Below are 19,778 nucleotides of genomic sequence, written 5' to 3'. Positions count from 1 at the left end.
GAGACAGGTCCCAGGGCCCAGCCCAGAGACAGGGCCCAGGCCCAGCCCAGAGACAGGGCCCAGCCCAGAGACAGGTCCCAGGGCCCAGCCCAGAGACAGGGCCCAGGGCCCAGCCCAGAGACAGGGCCCAGGCCCAGCCCAGAGACAGGGCCCAGCCCAGAGACAGGGTCCAGGGCCCGGCCCAGAGACAGGGTCCAGGGCCCGCCCCGAGACCGGGCCCAGCCCAGAGACAGGGGCCAGGGCCCGGCCCAGAGACAGGGCCCAGGGCCCCCGCCCAGAACCAGGGCCCAGCCCAGAGACAGGGCCCAGGCCCAGAGACAGGACCCAGGGCCCAGCCCAGAGACAAGGCCCAGGCCCAGCCCAGAGACAGGGCCCAGCCCAGAGACAGGGTCCAGGGCCCGGCCCAGAGACAGGGCCCAGGGCCCAGCCCAGAGACAGGGCCCAGCCCAGAGACAGGGCCCAGGCCCAGCCCAGAGACAGGGCCCAGGCCCAGCCCAGAGACAGGGTCCAGGGCCCAGCCCAGAGACAGGGCCCAGGGCCCAGCCCAGAGACAGGGCCCGGCCCAGAGACAGGGTCCAGGGCCCGGCCCAGAGACAGGGCCCAGGGCCCAGCCCAGAGACAGGGCCCAGCCCAGAGACAGGGCCCAGAGACAGGGTCCAGGGCCCGCCCAGAGACAGGGCCCCAGGGCCCAGCCCAGAGACAGGGCCCAGGCCCAGCCCAGAGACAGGGCCCAGCCCAGAGACAGGGTCCAGGGCCCGGCCCAGAGACAGGGCCCAGGGCCCAGCCCAGAGACAGGGCCCAGCCCAGAGACAGGGCCCAGCCCAGAGACAGGGTCCAGGGCCCAGCCCAGAGACAGGCCCCAGGGCCCAGCCCAGTGACACGGCCCAGGGCCCAGCCCAGAGACAGGGCCCAGGGCCCAGCCCAGAGACAGGGCCCAGGCCCAGCCCAGAGACAGGGCCCAGGGACCAGCCCAGAAACAGACCCACACTAGCCCGGCCCAGAGACAGACCCATACTAGCCCGGCCCACCCAGAAGGCAGTGGAGGCCAATTCACTGGATGCTTTCAAGCGAGAGTTAGTAGATTTAGTTCTTAAGGCTAACGGAATCAAGGGATATGGAGAAAAAGCCGGAACGGGGAACTGATTTTGGATGATCAGCCATGATCATATTGGTGCTGGCTCGAAGGGTCGAATGGCCAACTCCTGCACCTATTGTCTATGTTTCTACGTGAGGTCACTATAAATGTCCCAGGGACAACTGACGAAGGGTTACGGACTGAAACGTTGCCTATCTCCTTTGCTCCATAGATGCTGCTGCACCCGCTGAGTTTCTCCAGCATGTTTGTGTACCTCCCAGAGACAACTGACGGGCTCGTTCCAAATGCCCAGGACGGCCATAAACCCGTGCCCAGCGGCGGCAAGCTGCAGAGACCAGCGGGGCGGGGAGTGGACAAGTCTCCAGGATGTGTGACCACTGGCTGTAGAAGAGGTGGGTGGTCGCAGAGACCAACGGGGTGAGCAGCGGACATGTCGTCTTGCTGGAAAGGGTCCAGTGACTAGGCCTCCACTGCCCTCTGTGGCAGGGAATTCCATAAATTCACAACTCTCTGGGTGAAAAAGTTTTTTCTCACCTCAGTCTTAAATGACCTCCCCTTTATTCTAAGACTGTGACCCCCTGGTTCTGGACTCGCCCAACATTGGGAACATTTTTCCTGCATCTAGCTTGTCCAGTCCTTTTGTAATTTTATATGTTTCTATAAGATCCCCCTCATCCTTCAAATCTCCAGTGAATACAAGCCTAGTTTTTTCAATCTTTCCTCATATGACAGTCCCGCCAACCCAGGGATCAATCTCGTGAACCTACGCTGCACTGCCTCAATCACAAGGATGTCCTTCCTCAAATTAGGAGACCAAAACTGTACACAATACTCCAGATGTGGTCTCACCAGAGCCCTATACAACTGCAGAAGAACCTCTTTACTCCTATACTGAAATCCTCTTGTTATGAAGACCAACATTCCATTAGCTTTCTTCACTGCCTGCTGTACTTGTAAGCCAACTTTCAGTGACCGGTGTACAAGGACACCCCGGTCTCGCTGCACCTCCCCCTTATCTAACCTAACCCCATTGAGATAATAATCTGCCCCCTTGTTTTTGCCGCCAAAGTGGATAACCTCACATTTATCTATATTACACTGCATCTGCCGCGCATCTGCCCATTCACTCAACTGTCCAGGCCACCCTGCAACCTCCTAACATCCTCTTCACAGTTCACACTGCCACCCAGCTTTGTGTCATCCGCAAACTTGCTAGTGTTGCTCCTAATTCCCTCTTCCAAATCATTAATATATAGTAAACAGTTGCGGCCCCAACACTGAGCCTTGCGGCACTCCACTCGCCACTGCCTAACATTCTGAAAAGGACCTGTTCACTCCTACTCTTTGCTTCCGGTCTGCCAACCAATTTTCTATCCATGTCAACACCGTACCCCCAATACCATGTGCTCTAATTTTAGTCACCAGTCTCCCGTGCGGGACCTTATCAAAGGCTTTCTGAAAGTCTAGATACACTACATCCACTGGCTCCCCTTCATCCATTTTACTTGTCACATCCTCAAAAGATTCCTGAAGATTAGTCAAGCATGATTTCCCTTTCATAAATCCATGTTGACTTGGACTAATCCTTTTCGTGCTATCCAAATGCCCCATTATTACCTCTTTAATAATTGACTCCAGCATCTTTCCCACCACCGAAGTCAGGCTAACTGGTCTGTAATTCCCTGTTTTCTCTCTCGCTCCTTTCTTGAAAAGTGAGATAACATTAGCTATCCTCCAATCCACAGGAACTGATCCTGAATCTATTGAACATTGGAAAATGATCACCAATGCGTCCACTATTTCTAGAGCCACCTCCCTGAGGACCCTGGGATGCAAACCATCAGGCCCAGGGGATTTATCATCCTTCAGTCCCATTAGCCTACCCAATACTTTTTCTCGCCTAATGAAAATTTCTTTCAGTTCCTCTACCCCCTTGGATCCTCTGTCTTCCAGTACATCTGGGAGATTGTTTGTGTGTTCCTTAGTGAAGACAGATCCAAAGTACCTATTCAACTCTTCTGCCATTTCCTTGTTGCCCATAATCATTTCACCTGTGTCTGCCTACAAGGGACCCACATTTGACTTTGCTACTATTTTTCCCTTAACATATCTAAAGAAGCTTTTACTGTCCTTCTTTATATTCCTGGCCAGCTTCCCCTCGTACTTCTTTTCAGCCCGTATTGCCAGTTTTGTTTCCTTCTGTTGTCCTATGAAGGTTTCCCAATCCTCTGGCTTCCGGCTACTTTTTGCTGTGTTATACATCTTTTCTTTTAGTTTTATTCTATCCCTAACTTCTCTTGTCAGCCACGGTTGCCTCCTACTCCCCTTAGAATCTTTCGTCCTTTTTGGAATGAAATGATCCTGCGTCTTCCGGATTATGCCCAGAAATTCCTTCCATTGTTGTTCCACCGTCATTCCTGCTAGGATCCCTTTCCAGTCTACTTTGGCCAGTTCCCCTCTCATGGCTTCATAGTCCCCTTTGTTCAACTGCATCACTGCCACTTCCGATTTAACATAGAAACATAGAAACATAGAAATTAGGTGCAGGAGTAGGCCATTTGGCCCTTCGAGCCTGCACCGCCATTCAATATGATCATGGCTGATCATCCAACTCAGTATCCTGTTCCTGCCTTCTCTCCATACCCCCTGATCCCTTTAGCCACAGGGGCCACATCTAACTCCCTCTTAAATATAGCCAAAGAACTGGCCTCAACTACCTTCTGTGGCAGAGAATTCCAGAGATTCACCACTCAGTGTGAAAAATGTTTTTCTCATCTCGGTCCTAAAAGATTTCCCCCTTATCCTTAAACTGTGACCCCTTGTACTTGACTTCCCCAACATTGGGAACAATCTTCCTGCATCTAGCCTGTCCAACCCCTTAAGAATTTTGTAAGTTTCTATAAGATTGAGAAGGAGAACGTTCTCCTTCTCAAATCGCAGATTAAAACTAATCATATCCGGAATATAAGATTGGGTGGATGCACAGAGTCTCTTGCCCAGAGTAGGGGAATCGAGGACCAGAGGACACAGGTTCAAGGTGCAGGGGAAAAGATTTAATAGGAATCTGAGAGCTGACTTTTTCACACAGAGGGTGGTGGGTGTATGGAACAAGCTGCCAGAGGGGGTAGTTGAGGCTGGGACTATCCCAATGTTTAAGAAACAGCTAAGCAGGTACATGGATAGGACAGGTTTGGAGAGATATGGACCAAACGTGGGCAGGTGCGACCAGTGTAGCTGGAACATGTTGGCCGGTGTGGGCAAGTTGGGCTGAAGGGCCTGTCTCTACACTGTGTCACTCGATGACCGGTCACCACTGGCTGGAGCGGAGGTGGCTGCAGAGACAAATGACCCATTGTTGGAACTTTTGACAACTCGGGGAAAGTTCCAGAAGATTATAAAACAGCCAGCGTGCAGAGCTTAGGTGGGGAACAATAGTCGGTGGAATTGGCTGCCAGCCCAGTGAAGCAGCATCATCCGATGTATTTAAAGTGGGAAAGAATAAATGTTTGAACATTTGAGGAACTGAGTTATTGGGAAGTGCATGGGCCTGCGGTTGTCTGAGTTATTTGCGATAAATCCACACTGGCTTTATCCGACACCCTTACATTCTCTGTTCTCTACTCCTTTACACCAGTCTCCAGCATCTTCCCCGCCACTGAATGTAAGCTCTGCCTTCCCTGCTCCCTCTCCTCCTACATCATCTGCAGAGACTGTTTTAGATCGGTGAACAATGAGGACCTGTGTGTTAGAATGGTGGACACAGAGTGCTGGAGTAACTCAGCGGGACAGGCAGTACACCCGGAGAAAAGGAATGTGTGTGTGTGTGGGGGTCAGTGTGTGTTCCCCCGCATCACCCCCACAGTCCCCTCGCTAATTGCCCCCCTTCCCCCCCACCCCCACTCCCACCCTCCACCTCCCCCTCCCGCCCCTCCCCACCTACCCCCACCCCAACCTCCAATCCCCCACCTCCTCCTCCTCAGGTAACAGTTTGCGGAGTTCCGTCAGTAGGTCAGCCCCGTACGTAGCCGCCGCACCCTGTCTGATGTCAGTCACGATGTCAGCAACAGGCCTGTGGGTGGGAGACACAGAGACAGAGAGAGACGGTTACACCCGTGTGTCGGGGAGAGCGTGAACCCTGACTCTGTGGGTGGAGAGTGACCCCTGACCCTGTGGGTGGGAGCAGAGTGTGAATACCCGACTCCCCCCCCCGCCCAACCCCGGGCAAGGGGCAGGCAGCCAGCTCGGGCAGAGCCCACTCCGCCTGGCGCCTTGACTCGCGGATGGCCTGCTCGGACAGGAGCGTGCCGTTCCGTGACGCTGACAGGCGCGTACTGTACAGGCTGCTCCTGCACACTCTACGCTTCCTCGCCCTTGCCTTCCGTCCAGACACGCCCTGGCGGTCCGTGTCACCACCTGACGGCGGGAGTGGTCCCCAATGGAGGTCTCTCTATAATGGAGTCCTCCCCCTTTACATCGGGGACCTGGGGTGGAGAGTGTTACACATGGCCGTGGCCTGTAACAGATACTTGAGCCGGTTCACAGACTTGCCAGCCGCCTGTCACTTCTGCGGTGAGGATGAGACTGTGTTCCACGTCTACATGCAGTGTGAGAGGTTGCAGCCTCTGTTCGACTATCTGAAGGGGCTAATCCTCAAGTTTTGGCTACATTTTAGCCCCACGCTCCTGATATTTGGGCACCCGGTACCGAGGGGGGAGGGTCGGGGGGGGGAGGGGGCGGGATCTCCCTGTCCGTCTGCTCCTGGGCCTGGCCAACGCATTCGTGGGACCAGGCAGCGGATAGTCGATGGCCGCACCGGGGTCGGCTGCCTGCCCCTTTTCCGGGCCTATGTACGTGCCCGCATGTCCCTGGAGAGGTCATCCAATTATTCAGTGGAGGCCAATTCACTGGATGTTTTCAAGAGAGAGTTAGATTTAGCTCTTTGGGCTAACGGAATCAAGGGATATGGGGAAAAAGCAAGAACAGGGAACTGATTTTAGATGATTCATATAGACAGTGCTGGCTCGAAGGGCCGAATGGCCTAATCCTGCACCTATTGTCAATGTTTCCATTGAACCCGCAGTAGCCGTCCGTGAACGCTGGTCGCCGCGGGAGGTTGAGTGTATTGTTGATGAAGTTGGCGATATATTCATTTGACAAGGTTTTGTTTGTCAACTACCAATATAGGCAGCCTTTGATCATGTTAATACTCTGTATCTTTATCTATGTTTTCTGAAAAAAACTATTTGTAAAAAAAAAGAGCAACAAACCAGGACACCTTCGGCCCGACCCTCTCCCCATACGCACAGGGTGTCCAATGATGAGGATGGTGGGTGAGAGTGCAGCCAGAAGGCAAGGAGCAGCCGCTTTAGATATTGGAACAGGGGCTGCAGTCTCACACACTCCATATACACATGGAACACAGACTCTTCCAGCCCGCAGTTCTTGGTTTTTGGTTCTTGGTTTCTTGGTCCTCCAAAATATTCCAAATGGAATTTAAACTGGAGGTGGTGAAGGGAGGGCTTAAGCCAGAAAGGGTTATTGGGAAGAAAGAGCTACTTTAAATTTAGTTGCATCTGGTTGGGTAACTAGTTGGGTGGAGATTATTCCATGCTTTAATTGTGCGGGGGAAGAACGAATTGCTGTACACATCTGTCTTTGTAGCTGGGATCACAAATTGGTTTGAACGCCCTCGTCTGCTCCTAATTGGTTTGGGTTTGGTGTAGGTCTTGTAGTCTACGTCGAGCTGAGCATTTAACATTTTGTAAAAACAGGTCAAACGGTGAGCTTCACGTCTGTCTTGGAGAGGGTTCCACCCCCCAGAGAATTCAGAAGTTTGGTGACACTCGCTTCTCTCTCATTGGTGTTAGCAACAAATCGAGCTGCCTGTCTATGGACACGTTTGATGGAAGAAATGTTTGTGGCAGGCGGCTGGGAGAAACACGTTGCAGGGAACACCTCGGTGCAATACCCTCCACCCTAGGTCCCCAATGTCAGCATCACTGACCGGTTGACTTTCACTGACCAGTCGGCCACACTGATTGTGCAGGAGGGAACTTCAGATGCTGGTTTAAATCAAAGATAGACACAAAATGCTGATCAGTCTGAAGAAGGGTCTCGACCCAAACTGTCGCCCATTCCTTCTCTCCAGAGAGGTTGCCTGTCCCGCTGAGTTACTCCAGCATGTTGTGTCCATCTTGGACGGTCACAGACCGTGTCCGGCCTCACCTCTTGAACTGCTTCAGGAAGATGCCGACATTCATGCTCCTCTTGGCGTCCAGGATGGAAATCTGCGGACAGAGTCGGACGGTCAGATCGGCCACAGTGTCCTGAGCATGGCGGCAGCCCCTGGGGTCAGCGCTTAGGTCACACCGCCACTACCAGTAGGAAACGCTCTGTCACCGTGAGTGTCCTTACTCTCCCCCCCCAGCCCCCAATCACCTCCCCCTCCCTCTCCCCCAACGTCTCCACCATATCTCACAATAGACAATAGGTGCAGGAGTAGGCCATTCGGCCCTTCGAGCCAACACCGCCATTCAATGTGATCATGGTTGATCATCCCCAATCAGTACCCCGTTCCTGCCTACTCCCCATATCCCCTGACTCTGCTATTTTTAAGAGCCCTATCCAGCTCTCTCTTGAAAGTATCCAGAGAACCGCCCTCCACTGCCCTATGAGGCCGAGAATTCCATAGACTCACAACTCTCTGTGTGAAAAAGTGTTTCCTCATCTTCGTTCTAAATGGCTTACCCCTTATTCTTAAACTGTGGCCCCTGGTTCTGGACTCCCCCAACATCGTTCCTGCCTCTAGCGTGCAAATCCCTTAATAATCTTATATGTTTCAATAAGAATCCCTCTCATCCTTCTAAATTCCAGAGTGTACAAGCCCAGCTGCTCCATTCACTCAGCATATGACAGTCCCGCCATCCCGGGAATTAACCTTGTAAAACTACGCTGCACTCCCTGAATAGCAAGAATGTCCTTCCTCAAAATTAGGGGACCAAAACTGCACACAATACTCCAGGTGTGGTCTCACTTGGGCCCCATACAACTGCAGAATGATCTCTTTGCTCCTATACTCAACTCCTCTTGTTATATAACATGCCATCCACTTTCTTCACTGTTTTCTTTCGCCCAACTTTCTTAAAAAGTGGGATAACATTAGCTACCCTCCAATCCATAGGAACCGATCCTGAATCTATAAAACATTGGAAAATTATCACCAATAATACATCCACGATTTCTAGAGCCACTTCCTTAAGTACCCTGGGATGTAGACCATCAGGCCCTGGGGATTTATCAGCCTTCAGTCCCATCAGTCTATCCAACACCATTTCCTGCTTAATGTGGATTTCCTTCAGTACCTCTGCCACTAGTGCATCAGGAAGATTGTTTGTGTCCTCCTTAGTGAAGACGGATCCAAAGTACCTGTTCAAATCGTCTGCCATTTCCTTGTTCCCCATAATAAATTCGCCTGTTTCAGTCTTCAAGGGTCCAACTTTGGTCTTAACTAATTTTTTTCCTCTTCACATACCTAAAGAAGCTTTTACTATCCTCCTTTATATTCGTGGCTAGCTTACCTTCGTACCTCATCTTTTCTCCCCTTATTGCTATTTTAGTTATCTTCTGTTGCTCTTTAAACATTACCCAATCCTCTTGCTTCCCGTTCATCTTTGCTACGTTGTACTTCTTCTATTTTATTTTTATACTGTCCCTGACGTCCCTTGTCAGCCACGGTCGCCCCTTGGAATCTTTCTTCCTCTTTGGAATGAACTGATCCTGCACCTTCTGTATTATTCCCAGAAATACCTGCCATTGTTGACCTGCTGAGATACTCCAGCACTCTGTGTGTTTTTGTGTATTAACCAACCTCTACAGTTGTTTGTTTCAACTTATACACTGACAATAGCTTACTCGGCTAGAGTGGACAATTGGCAATAACAATCACCATCCCCTCATAGTCCGTTACAGCGAGTGTTGACCATCACTTCTTCAGGTCTTTCAAACTCCAGTGTTCTAGGCGCAACAACCCAAGTCTGTACAACCTCAACCTATTGCTATTGCTCCCAAACTCGACTCGTCAGTACATTGTGACAATAAATCATCCTGGTAAACCTCCTCTGCTCCCTCTCCAAAGCTTCACCGAGCACCAGCAGGAATGATCTACTGCCAGCGTGTAAACCTCATGTGGCGGGCACCAATAATCAAGGGAGACACAACTAGATATAGGGAGAGGCTCAATGCAAGTCTGGTAATAAAATCTATTGTTTACGAGAATGATGCCAAGACTCGGGGTATTAGATACAGGGAGAGATTGGACAGACTTGGATAGTTGCTCTGGAATGTTGGAGGTTGCGGGGAAAATCTGAGAAAAGTGTATAAAATAATGAGGGGCAGAGATTACCCCTCCTCCCCCCCTCCTCCCTCCCCCTTCACTCCCCCTCCCCACATCATCCCACACACCCCACAGCCGCAAATAATGGCCCCTTTCCTCCCTCCACTCCCCCTCCCCACACCCTCTCTCCACACACACACACACATAATGGCTCCGTACCTGCCTCCGCTTTGATAAGGTGCCACATGGGTAGTTGCTGAGGAAGATGAGAGCCCACGGCATCAAAGGGCAGGTACTAGCGTGGATAGCAGGTTGGCTGGATGGCAGAAGGCAGAGTGGCAGGGGCTTTTTCTGGTTGGCTGCCAGTGACTAGCAGAGTTCCACAGGGGTCGGTGCAGGGACCGCTACTCTTCACGTTGTATATTAATGATTTGGATGAGGGGATTGAAGGCTTTGTGGCCAAGTTTGCAGATGATATGAAAATAGGTGGAGGGGCAGGTAGTGTAGAGAAAGCAGGGACTCTGCAGAAGGACTTGGACAGGTTTGGAGAGTGGGCAGAAAAGTGGCTGATGGAATATAGTGTAGCAAAGTGTGGAGTCATGCATTTTGGTCGTAGGAATAAAGGCGTAGATTATTTTCTAAATGGGGAGAAAGGACTAGAATGTAAAAACATAAAAACATGTAATGCTGAGGCTCCATAAGACGCTGGACAGGACACATTTGCAGTATTAGGAACAGTTTTGGGCAGCTTATCTGAGGCAGGTTGTGCCGGCTCTGGAGAGGGTTGTGGAGACAATTTACGAGAATGATCCTAGGAAAAATTGTCTAAACATATGATGAGCGTTTGTCGGCACTGGGCCTGTACTCGCTGGAGTTTAGAATGATGAGGGATGACCTCATTGAAATGTACAGAATAGTGAAAGGCCTGGATAGAGTGGATGAGGAGAGGATGTTTCCACTAGTGGGAGAGTCTAGGGCCAGAGGCTTTGGCCTTAGAATAAAAGGACGTTCCTTTAGGAAGATGAGGAGGAATTTCTTTAGTCCCTGGCGTGGTGGTGGATCTGTGGAATTCTTTGCCACAGACGGCTGTGGAGGCCAAGTCAGTGGATATTTTTAAGGCACAGACAGAAAGATTCTTGATTAGTACGGGTGTCAAAGGTTATGGGGAGAGGCAGGAGAATGGGATTAGGAGGGAGAGATAGATAAGCCAGGATTGAATGGCGGAGTAGACTTGATGGGCTGAATGGGCTAATTCTGCTCCTATCACTGATGAACATATGAACTCATGACCCCCTCCCCTCTCGCAGCCCCATCTCCACCCTTCCCTCCCCCTCGGGTGATGACCCCCACTCACCTCGGTGCGGGTTCCCCGCTGGGGGGAGGGTTGTCGTGTAGGCTGGACCCCCTTGGCCTGGCTGCTGGCGAACAGCTCCTCCATTCTGCTGGTGTCGATGGCGATGTGCGCAACATCTGTCTGCGTTGTCCAGATGTTCTGCCGGCCCACCACACGGTGCTGCGGCAAGGCGTCCCAGTTAAAGCGGCGCAAGCGGGAACGTCGGGCCGGGGCCGATCGCCGGAGCAAGCCGGACGCTGGGGGGAGGCCTGGGGGAGGGGGTGGGGGGAGGAGGGAGGAGGAGGGGGGAGGGGAGGGGGAGGAGGAGGGGGGGGGGGGGGGGAGGGGAGAGGGGGGGGTGGGGGGAGGAGGAGCAGGGGGGGGGAGGGGGGAGGGGGAGCAGGTCCTTGGCAACTGGGATCGGGGTCAGAGGACTGTTGCCCGTGGTTACCGGGGTCAGAGGGTGGTGCCGGAGAGTTTGCCGATTCTCCAGGACCGTTTTGTGGGAACAAATGTGTAGAATCCAAATCTGGTGGCGTTACCACGACTACTGGGATCTGATCCGTTGTCACGGTAACCGGGGCCTGTTCCATCCGTTTTCATGGTGACCGGGGCTTGCTCTGTTGTCATGGTGACTGGGGCCTGCTCCATTTCCCTGGTGACCGGGGCCTGCTCTGTTGTCATGGTGACCGGGGCCTGCTCCGTTTCCATGGTGACCGGGGCCTGCTCTGTTGTCATGGTGACCGAGGCCTGCTCTGTTGTCATGGTGACCGGGGCCTGTTCCGTTTTCATGGTGACCGGGGCCTGCTCTGTTGTCATGGTGACCGGGGTCTGCTCCATTTCCATGGTGAACGGGGCCTGCTCTGTTGTCATGGTGACCGGGCCCTGCTTCGTTTTCATGGTGACTGAGGCCTTCTCTGTTGTCATGGTGACTGAGACCTGCTCCGTTGACTGCTTCGCTGCGGTTAGTCAGAATCCAACAACCAGTTGGCCGAGCGATCCTCATCCCGTCACCAGAGTCACCAACTCTCCCCGGACCAGAAACCTGCGTCACAGGAACAACACCATAACATATCGCAGATGGATCCCTCACCCCCATCTCCTCTCGTAGCTCTGCTCTCACCCCCCCTCCCCACCAACACACAAGGGAACAGTAGGAACAGCTCCATCCAAGACCACAGGAAATTGTAGAGAGTTGTGGACGCAGCCCAGACCATCCCACAAACTAACCTCCCATCCCAGGGCTGGCAACATTGGGTGAAAGTTGAGAGTGAAAAATTGTGAGGGAGCATAGCGACTGAGGGGAGGGGGGGGGGAGGAGGGGCGAGGGGGGTTGTCCACCCCTCCTACGGTGGGGAGCTTTTGCATTTTCCAGCTTGAAATTGTGCAATCTGGTGCATTCTGTAGCGAGTCTTTTAACTTACATTTGAATGCAACATTTATGCTTTAAATTGGATTAGGTATGAATAAGGTTAGGCTAAATTACATTCCTAATTACATTCCACAATAGAGCCACACTCTGATCAACAGGTGCAGCACATGAATGACCTTAGTATATTCATGTATGGAAATCAGATTATAATTCATGCTGTTATGCATATATATAGAGAAAAAACCCCATAGAAAGGCAAGAGGAGTCAGACTACCATCACTGTTCTGCACAAATAAATTAATCAATCAACCTCACCCTTTGACTATATAAACAAGATGAAAATAATGCCACATATTCAACCAAGTATTTGGTTCAATGAAATTAAGATATACAGTGGCTTGCAAAAGTATTCATACCCCATGAGCTTTTCCACATTTTGTCACGTTACAACCACAAACGTAAATGTATTTTATTGGGATTTTATGTGATCGACCAACACAAAGTGGCGCATAATTGTGAAGTGGAAGGAAAATGATACATGGTTTTCAAAATTTTTTACAAATAAAAAACTGAAAAGTGTGGCGTGCAAAAGTATTCAGCCCCCTTTACTCTGATACCCCTAAATAAAATCCAGTGCAACCAATTGCCTTCAAAAGTCACATAATTAGTAAAAAGTCCACTTGTGTGTAATCTAATCTCAGTATAAATACAGCTGTTCAGTAAAGGCCTCAGAGGTTTGTTAGAGAACATGAGTGAACAAACAGCATCATGAAGCCCAAGGAACACACCAGACAGGCCAGGGATAAAGTTGTGGAAAAGTTTAAAGTAGGGTTAAGTTATAAAAAAATATCCCAAGCTTTGAACATCTCACAGAGCACTGTTCAATCCATCATCCGAAAATGGAAAGTGTATGGCACAACTGCAAACCTACCAAGACATGGCCGTCCACCTAAACTGACAGGCCGGGCAAGGAGAGCATTGATCAGAGAAGCAGCCAAGAGGCCCATGGTAACTCTGGAGGAGCTGCAGAGATCCACAGCTCAGGTGGGAGAATCTGTCCACAGGACAACTATTAGTCGTGCACTCCACAAATCGGGCCTTTATGGAAGAGTGGCAAGAAGGAAGCCATTGTTGAAAAAAAGCCATAAGAAGTCCTGTTTGCAGTTTGCCACAAGCCATGTGGGGGACACAGCAAACATGTGGAGGAAGATGCTCTGGTCAGATGAGACCAAAATTGACATTTTTGGCCTAAATGCAAAACGCTATGCGTGGCGGAAAACTAACACTGCACATCACCCTGAACACACCATCCCCACTGTGAAACATGGTGGTGGCAGCATCATGCTGTGGGGATGCTTTTCTTCAGCAGGGACAGCAAAGCTGGTCAGAGTTGATGGGAAGATGGATGGAGCCAAACACTGGGCAATCTTGGAAGAAAACCTGTTAAGAGTCTGCAAAAGACTTGAGACTGGGGCGGAGGTTCACCTTCCAGCAGGACAACGACCCTAAACATACAGTCAGAGCGACAATGGAATGGTTTAGATAAAAGCATATTCATGTGTTAGAATGGCCCAGTCAAAGTCCAGACCTAAATCCAATTGAGAATCTCTGGCAAGACTTGAAAATTGCTGTTCACAGACGTTCTCCATCCAATCTGACTGAGCTTGAGCTATTTTGCAAAGAAGAATGGGTAAAAATGTCAGTCTCTAGATGTGCAAAGCTGGTCGAGAAATACCCCAAAAGACTTGCAGCTGTAATTGCAGCAAAAGGTGGTTCTACAAAGTATTGACTCAGGGGGGCTGAATACTTTTGCACGCCACACTTTTCAGTTTTTTATTTGTAAACAAATTTGAAAACCATGTATCATTTACCTTCCACTTCACAATTATGCACCACTTTGTGTTGGTCTATCACATAAAATCCCAATAAAATACATTTACGTTTGTGGTTGTAACGTGACAAAATGTGGAAAAGTTCAAGGGGTATGAATACTTTTGCAAGCCACTGTATATGCAAAACATATACATGGAAACAGGCTCTTCGGCCCACCAAGTCCACACAGACTAGCAATCTACCATACAATAGACAATAGGTGCAGGAGTAGACCATTCAGCCTTTCAAGCCAGCACCACCATTCAATGTGATCATGGCTGATCATCCACAATCAGTACCCTGTTCCTGCCTTTTCCCCTTGATTCTGATAGCCCTAAGAGCTCTATCTAACTCTCTTTTGAAAGCATCCAGTGAATTGGCCTCCACTGCCTTCTGAGGCAGAGAATTCCACAAATTCACAACTCTCTGTGTGAAAAAGTTTTTCCTCATATCAGTCCTAAATGGTCTACCCCTTATTCTTAAACTGTGACCCCTAATTCCGGACTCCCCTAACATCGGGAACATATTTCCTGCATCTAGCGTGTCCAATCCTTTAATAATTTTATAGTTTCTATAAATCCCCTCTCATCCTTACAAGCCCAGCCGCTCCATGCTCTCAGCATATGACGGTCCCGCCATCCCGGGAATTAACCTTGTAAACCTACGCTGCACTCCCTCAATAGCAAGAATGTCCTTCCTCAAATTAGGGGACCAAAACTGCACACAATACTCCAGGTGTGGTCTCACTAGGGCCCTGTACAGTTGCAGAAGGATTCTTTGCTCCTATACTCAACTCCTCTTGTTATAAAGGCCAAAATGCCATTCGCTTTCTTCACTGCCTGCTGTACCTGCATGCTTACTTTCAGTGGCTGATGTACAAACACACCCAGTTCCCGTTGTACTTCCCCTTTTCCTAACATAACACCATTTGTATAATAATCTGCATTCCGGTTCTTGCTGCCAAAGTGGATAACCTCACATTTATCCACATTAAACTCTGCCCACTCACCCAACCTGTCTAAGTCACCCTGCAGCCTCATAGCATCCTCTTCACAGTTCACACTGCCACCCAGCTTTGTGACATCTGCACATTTGCTAATGTTACTTTTAATTCCTTCATCTAAATCATTGATGTATATTGTAAATAGCTGCGGTCCCAGCAGCGAGCCTTCCGGCACCCCACTAGTCACTGCCTGAATTTGAATTTGTGGAATTCTCTGCCTCAGAAGGCAGTGGAGGCCGATTCACTGGATGCTTTCATAAGGGAACTCAAGGTAAAGGAACCATAAGGAGGTAGTGACCATAATATGACAAGTTTGAGAGGGAGAAGGTAAAATCATGGCTGATCCTCCACAATCAGTACCCAAATCCTGCCTTCTCCCCACATCCCTTGATTCCACGAGCCCTAAGAGCTAAATCTAACTCTTTTGAATACATGATCACATTGAATGGCGGTGCTAGTTCAAAGGGCCGAATAGCCTACTCCTGCACCTATTATCTCTGTATCTATGTATCCACCTTCCGCAGAGACCGCTCCTTCTACAGAGCTCTACCTAACTCTCTTGAAAACATCCAGTGAATTGGCCTCCACTGCCTTCTGTGGCAGAGAATTCCACAGATTCACAACTCTCTGGGTAAAAAAGTTTTTCCTTGTCTCAGTCCTAAATGGCCAACCCCTTATTCTTAAACTGTGACCCCTGATTCTGGACTCCCGCAACATTGGGAACATGTTTCCTGCATCTAGCCTGTCCAATCCTTTAAGAATTTTATAAGTTTCTATAAGAACACCTCTCATCCTCCTATTTTCCAGTCAATACAAGCCCAGTTTTTATATTAATTTTATACGATTCCATAAAATCCAGGGAATTATAGGCTGATGAACCTCATTGAAACTTACCAAATAGTGAAAGGCTTGGACAGAGTTGATGTGTAGAGGATGTTTCCACTAGTGGGAAAGTCTAGGTTTAGAGGTCATAGCCTCAGAATTAAAGGACGTTCTTTTCGGAAGAAGATGAGGAGGAATTTCTTTAGTCAGAGGGTGTGGGATTATTTGCCACAGATGGCTGTGGAGGCCAAGTCAGTGGATATTTTTAAAGCAGAGATACTGTAGTTTGATTCTTAGGTAGACACTAAATGCTGGAGTAACTCAAGCAGCATCTCTGCAGAGAAAGAATGGGCGACGTTTCAGGTCGAGACCCTTCTTCAGTCTGATGTCAGGGGAAGGGGCAGGAGAGAGATAGAATGTAGTCGGAGATAGTAAGACTAGCGGGAGAACTGGGAAGGGGGAGGGGATGGAGAGAGAGGGAAAGCAAGGGCTATCTGAAGTTAGAGAAGTCAATGTTTATACAGCTGGGGTGTAAGCTGCCCAAGCGAAATATGAGGTGCTGTTCCTCCAATTTGCGCTGGGCCTCACTCTGACAATGGAGGAGGCCCAGGACAGAAAGGTCAGTGTGGGAATGGGAAGGGGAGTTGAAGTGCTGAGCCACTGGGAATAGATAGATTCTTGATTAGTACGGGTGTCAGGGATTATGGGGTGAAGGCAGGAGAAAGGGGTTAGGAAGGAGAGATGGATCAGCCATGATTGAATGGCAGAGCAGAGTTGATGAGCCAAATGGTCTAATTCTGCTCCTATCACTTAAGACCTTTTGGGCCTCACGCTAGTGGTAGGGAAGCTACTAGAGAGGATTCTTTGGTATAAGATTTACTCCCATTTGGAAGGGAATGGGTTAATTAGGGACAATCAGCATGGCTTTGTACACGGCAGGTCATATTTTCCCAACTCGATTGAGTTTTTTGAGGGGGTGATGAAGGGTGGGGGGTGGATGTTGTCTGCATGGATTGTAAGGCGTTTGATGAAGTCCCCCGAGATAGGCTGATCCAGAAGATTCAGATGAGTGGGATTAACACTGACTTGGTCACATGGATTCAGAGCTGGATTACTGATAGATGTGAGAGGTTTGAGGTGGAAGGACAATATTCAGGCTGGATGTGTGTGACCAGTGGAGTTATGCAGGGACCTGTGCTGGGACCGCTGCTGTTTGTGATTTATATAAATGACTTGGGCATCAATGTAAGATACACACAAAATGCTGGAGTAACTCAGCGGGACGGGCAGCATTTCTGTCGAGAAGGAATGGGTGACGTTTCGGGTCGAGACCCTTCTTCAGACCCGAGAACATCACCCATTCCTTCTCTCCAGAGATGCTGCCTGTCCCGCAGAGTCATTCCAGCATTTTGTGTCTATCTTTGGTTTAAACCAGGACCTGCAGTTACCCTGGACTTAAATGTAGGCAGCTTGGTGAGTAAGTTTGCAGATGACACTAAGATTGCTGGGGTCACGGACTGTGAGAAAGGCTGACGAGCATAAAGAGGAATATAGGTCAGCTACAGAAATGGGCAGAGAAATGGCAGATGGAGTTTAACCTGAGCAAGTGTGAGGTGTTGCACCTTGGCAAGGTATATGGTTGATGGCAAGACCCTTAACAGCAATGATGTGCAGATAAACTTGGAATCCACGTCTGATGAGAAGGCCTACCGGGAGGAGGTGGCTGATCTAGCACTCTGATGCCAGGAGACAGCCTCCTCTTGAACATCAAAAAAACGAAGGAGCTGATCATGGACTTTAGGAGGGCACATCATCCGAGGACGTACACTCCATTGAGTATAAATGGGGATCCTGTGGATAGGGTGAACTGTTTTAAATATCTGGGGGTCCACATCTCTGAGGATATGACATGGTCATCACACGCCTCAGCACTGGTGAGTAAGGCAAGGCAGCGTCTTTACCACCTCAGGCAATTGAGGAAATTCAGAGTGTCTCCGAGGATCCTACAGTGCTTCTACGAAGTGGCTGTGGAAAGCATCTTGTCCGGGAACATTACCATCTGGTTCGGGAATTGCTCTGCCAAGGACAAGAAGGCTATGCAGAGAGTAGTGCGTTCGGCCGAACGCACTATGGGAACTTCACTCACCCCCCTGCAGGAACTATACAACAGGAGGTGCAACTCCAGAGCAAACTAAATCATGAGAGACCTCTTCCACCCCTGCAACGGACTGTTCCAGCCGCTACGGTCAGGCAAACGCCTCCGTTGCCATGCAGTGAGAACGGAGAGGTTGAGAAGGAGTTTCTTCCCAGAGGCAATTCGGACTGTAAACGCCTTTCTCACCAGGGACTAACTCTACAGAACGTTTTTCCTTCTATTATTTATTATGTAAAAGAATATGTGTGTTATGATTGTGTTTATAATTTGTTTGGTTGTTTTGTTGTTTGTCTTTTGCACAAAAGTCCGCGAGCCTTGCCACTTTCATTTCACTGCACATCTCGTATGTGTATGTGACAAATAAACTTGACTTGACTTGACTTGACTTGATCTGGGGAAGTTTGAAGAAGGGTCTTGACTCAAAACGTCACCTATCCATGTTCTCCACAGATGCTGTCTGACCCGCTGAGTTACTCCAGCACTCTGAGAAACGTCACCTGTCCATGTTCTCCACAAATGCTGCCTGACCCGCTGAGTGTTTTCTTTGGGGGGTGAGGGCTCCAGGTCCATAGCTCCTTTCTTCCCTGTGGCTATCACACTGTACAACTCCTCCCCCTTCTGTCGTGGGGTAGACTGACTCCCCTACCCACTTCCCCCAATCTTTGCACAATCCCTATCCTGGCCTTTCCACCCATCACTTTAATTTCATTGTTCACGTATCATGTGTTTTTATGACTGTTGGCAGACCAATTTCCCTCCTGGGATAAATACAATTCTAACGTATCAGATCATAGGGTGAACGGGGAAAGCTTAAAGGAGATGTGCAGGGCAAGTGTTTTACAGTGGGTGCCTGGAACGTGCTGCCAGGGGTGGGGGTGGAGGCAGATAAGATAGTGGTGTTTAAGAGGCTTTTAGATGGGCACATGGATATGCAGGAAATGGAGGGATGTGAATCAGATGCAGGCAGAGCAGAATAGTTTATTTTGGCACCATGTTCAGCACCGTCATTGTGGTCCGAAGGACCTGATCTACGTGAAGGAAAGAACTGCAGATGCTGGTTTACATCGAAGATAGACGCAAAATGCTGGAACAACTCAGCGGGACAGGCAGCATATCTGGAGAGAAGGAATGGGCGACGTTTTGGGTCGAGACCCTTCTTCAGACTGGGGGACGGGTCACACATACCGACCCACACACACAGACCCACCCCACACACACACACACACACAGACCCACACACACAGACACACACACACACACACACACACACACACACCCACACACACACCCACACACACACACACACACACACACACACACACACACACACACACACACACACACACACACACACACACACACACACACACACACACACACACACACACACACACACACACACAGACACACAGACACACACACACACAGGTACTTTGGATCTGTCTTCACTAAGGAAGACACAAATAATCCCCAAGATGTACTGGAGGACAGAGAATCTAAGGGGGTAGAGGAACTGAAAGAAATTTTCATTAGGCGAGAAATAGTATTGGGTAGGCTAATGGGACTGAAGGATGATAAATCCCCTGGGCCGGATGGTCTGCATCCCAGGGCCCTCAGGGAGGTGGCTCTAGAAATAGTGGACGCATTGGTGATCATTTTCCAATGTTCAATAGATTCAGGATCAGTTCCTGTGGATTGGTCGATAGCTAATGTTATCCCACTTTTGAAGAAATAAGCGAGAGAGAAAACAGGGAATTACAGACCAGTTAGCCTGACGTCGGTGGTGGGAAAGA

The 19,778-nt window shown here is 49.8% G+C and overlaps 2 protein-coding genes across 2 annotated transcripts in view; both read right to left on the bottom strand.

Annotated features, from left to right (window-relative positions):
* LOC129698446 (FH2 domain-containing protein 1-like) overlaps positions 1-11,043 on the bottom strand; it is a 31,285-nt gene extending 20,242 nt beyond the window's left edge. Inside the window, exons 1-3 of the mRNA XM_055637592.1 lie at positions 10,783-11,043; positions 7,322-7,383; positions 5,063-5,165 (exon numbers count right to left, since the gene is read on the bottom strand). Of these exons, the coding sequence (XP_055493567.1) occupies positions 5,063-5,165; positions 7,322-7,383; positions 10,783-10,866 (249 nt within the window). The 5' untranslated portion in view covers positions 10,867-11,043. The remainder of the gene's footprint in view (positions 1-5,062; positions 5,166-7,321; positions 7,384-10,782) is intronic.
* A 105-nt stretch (positions 11,044-11,148) lies between these two features.
* The window catches only part of LOC129698351 (uncharacterized), a 9,908-nt gene continuing 1,278 nt past the window's right edge, over positions 11,149-19,778 (bottom strand). Inside the window, exon 2 of the mRNA XM_055637447.1 lies at positions 11,149-11,806. Coding sequence (XP_055493422.1) covers positions 11,218-11,688 — 471 coding nt within the window. The 5' untranslated portion in view covers positions 11,689-11,806 and the 3' untranslated portion in view covers positions 11,149-11,217. The remainder of the gene's footprint in view (positions 11,807-19,778) is intronic.

Source organism: Leucoraja erinacea, chromosome 6, assembly GCF_028641065.1.
Source record: "Leucoraja erinacea ecotype New England chromosome 6, Leri_hhj_1, whole genome shotgun sequence".
Classification (NCBI taxonomy): Eukaryota; Metazoa; Chordata; class Chondrichthyes; order Rajiformes; family Rajidae; genus Leucoraja; species Leucoraja erinaceus.
Note: the sequence above shows the minus strand (reverse complement) of the source record. Positions and strands in the feature narration are given on the sequence as shown.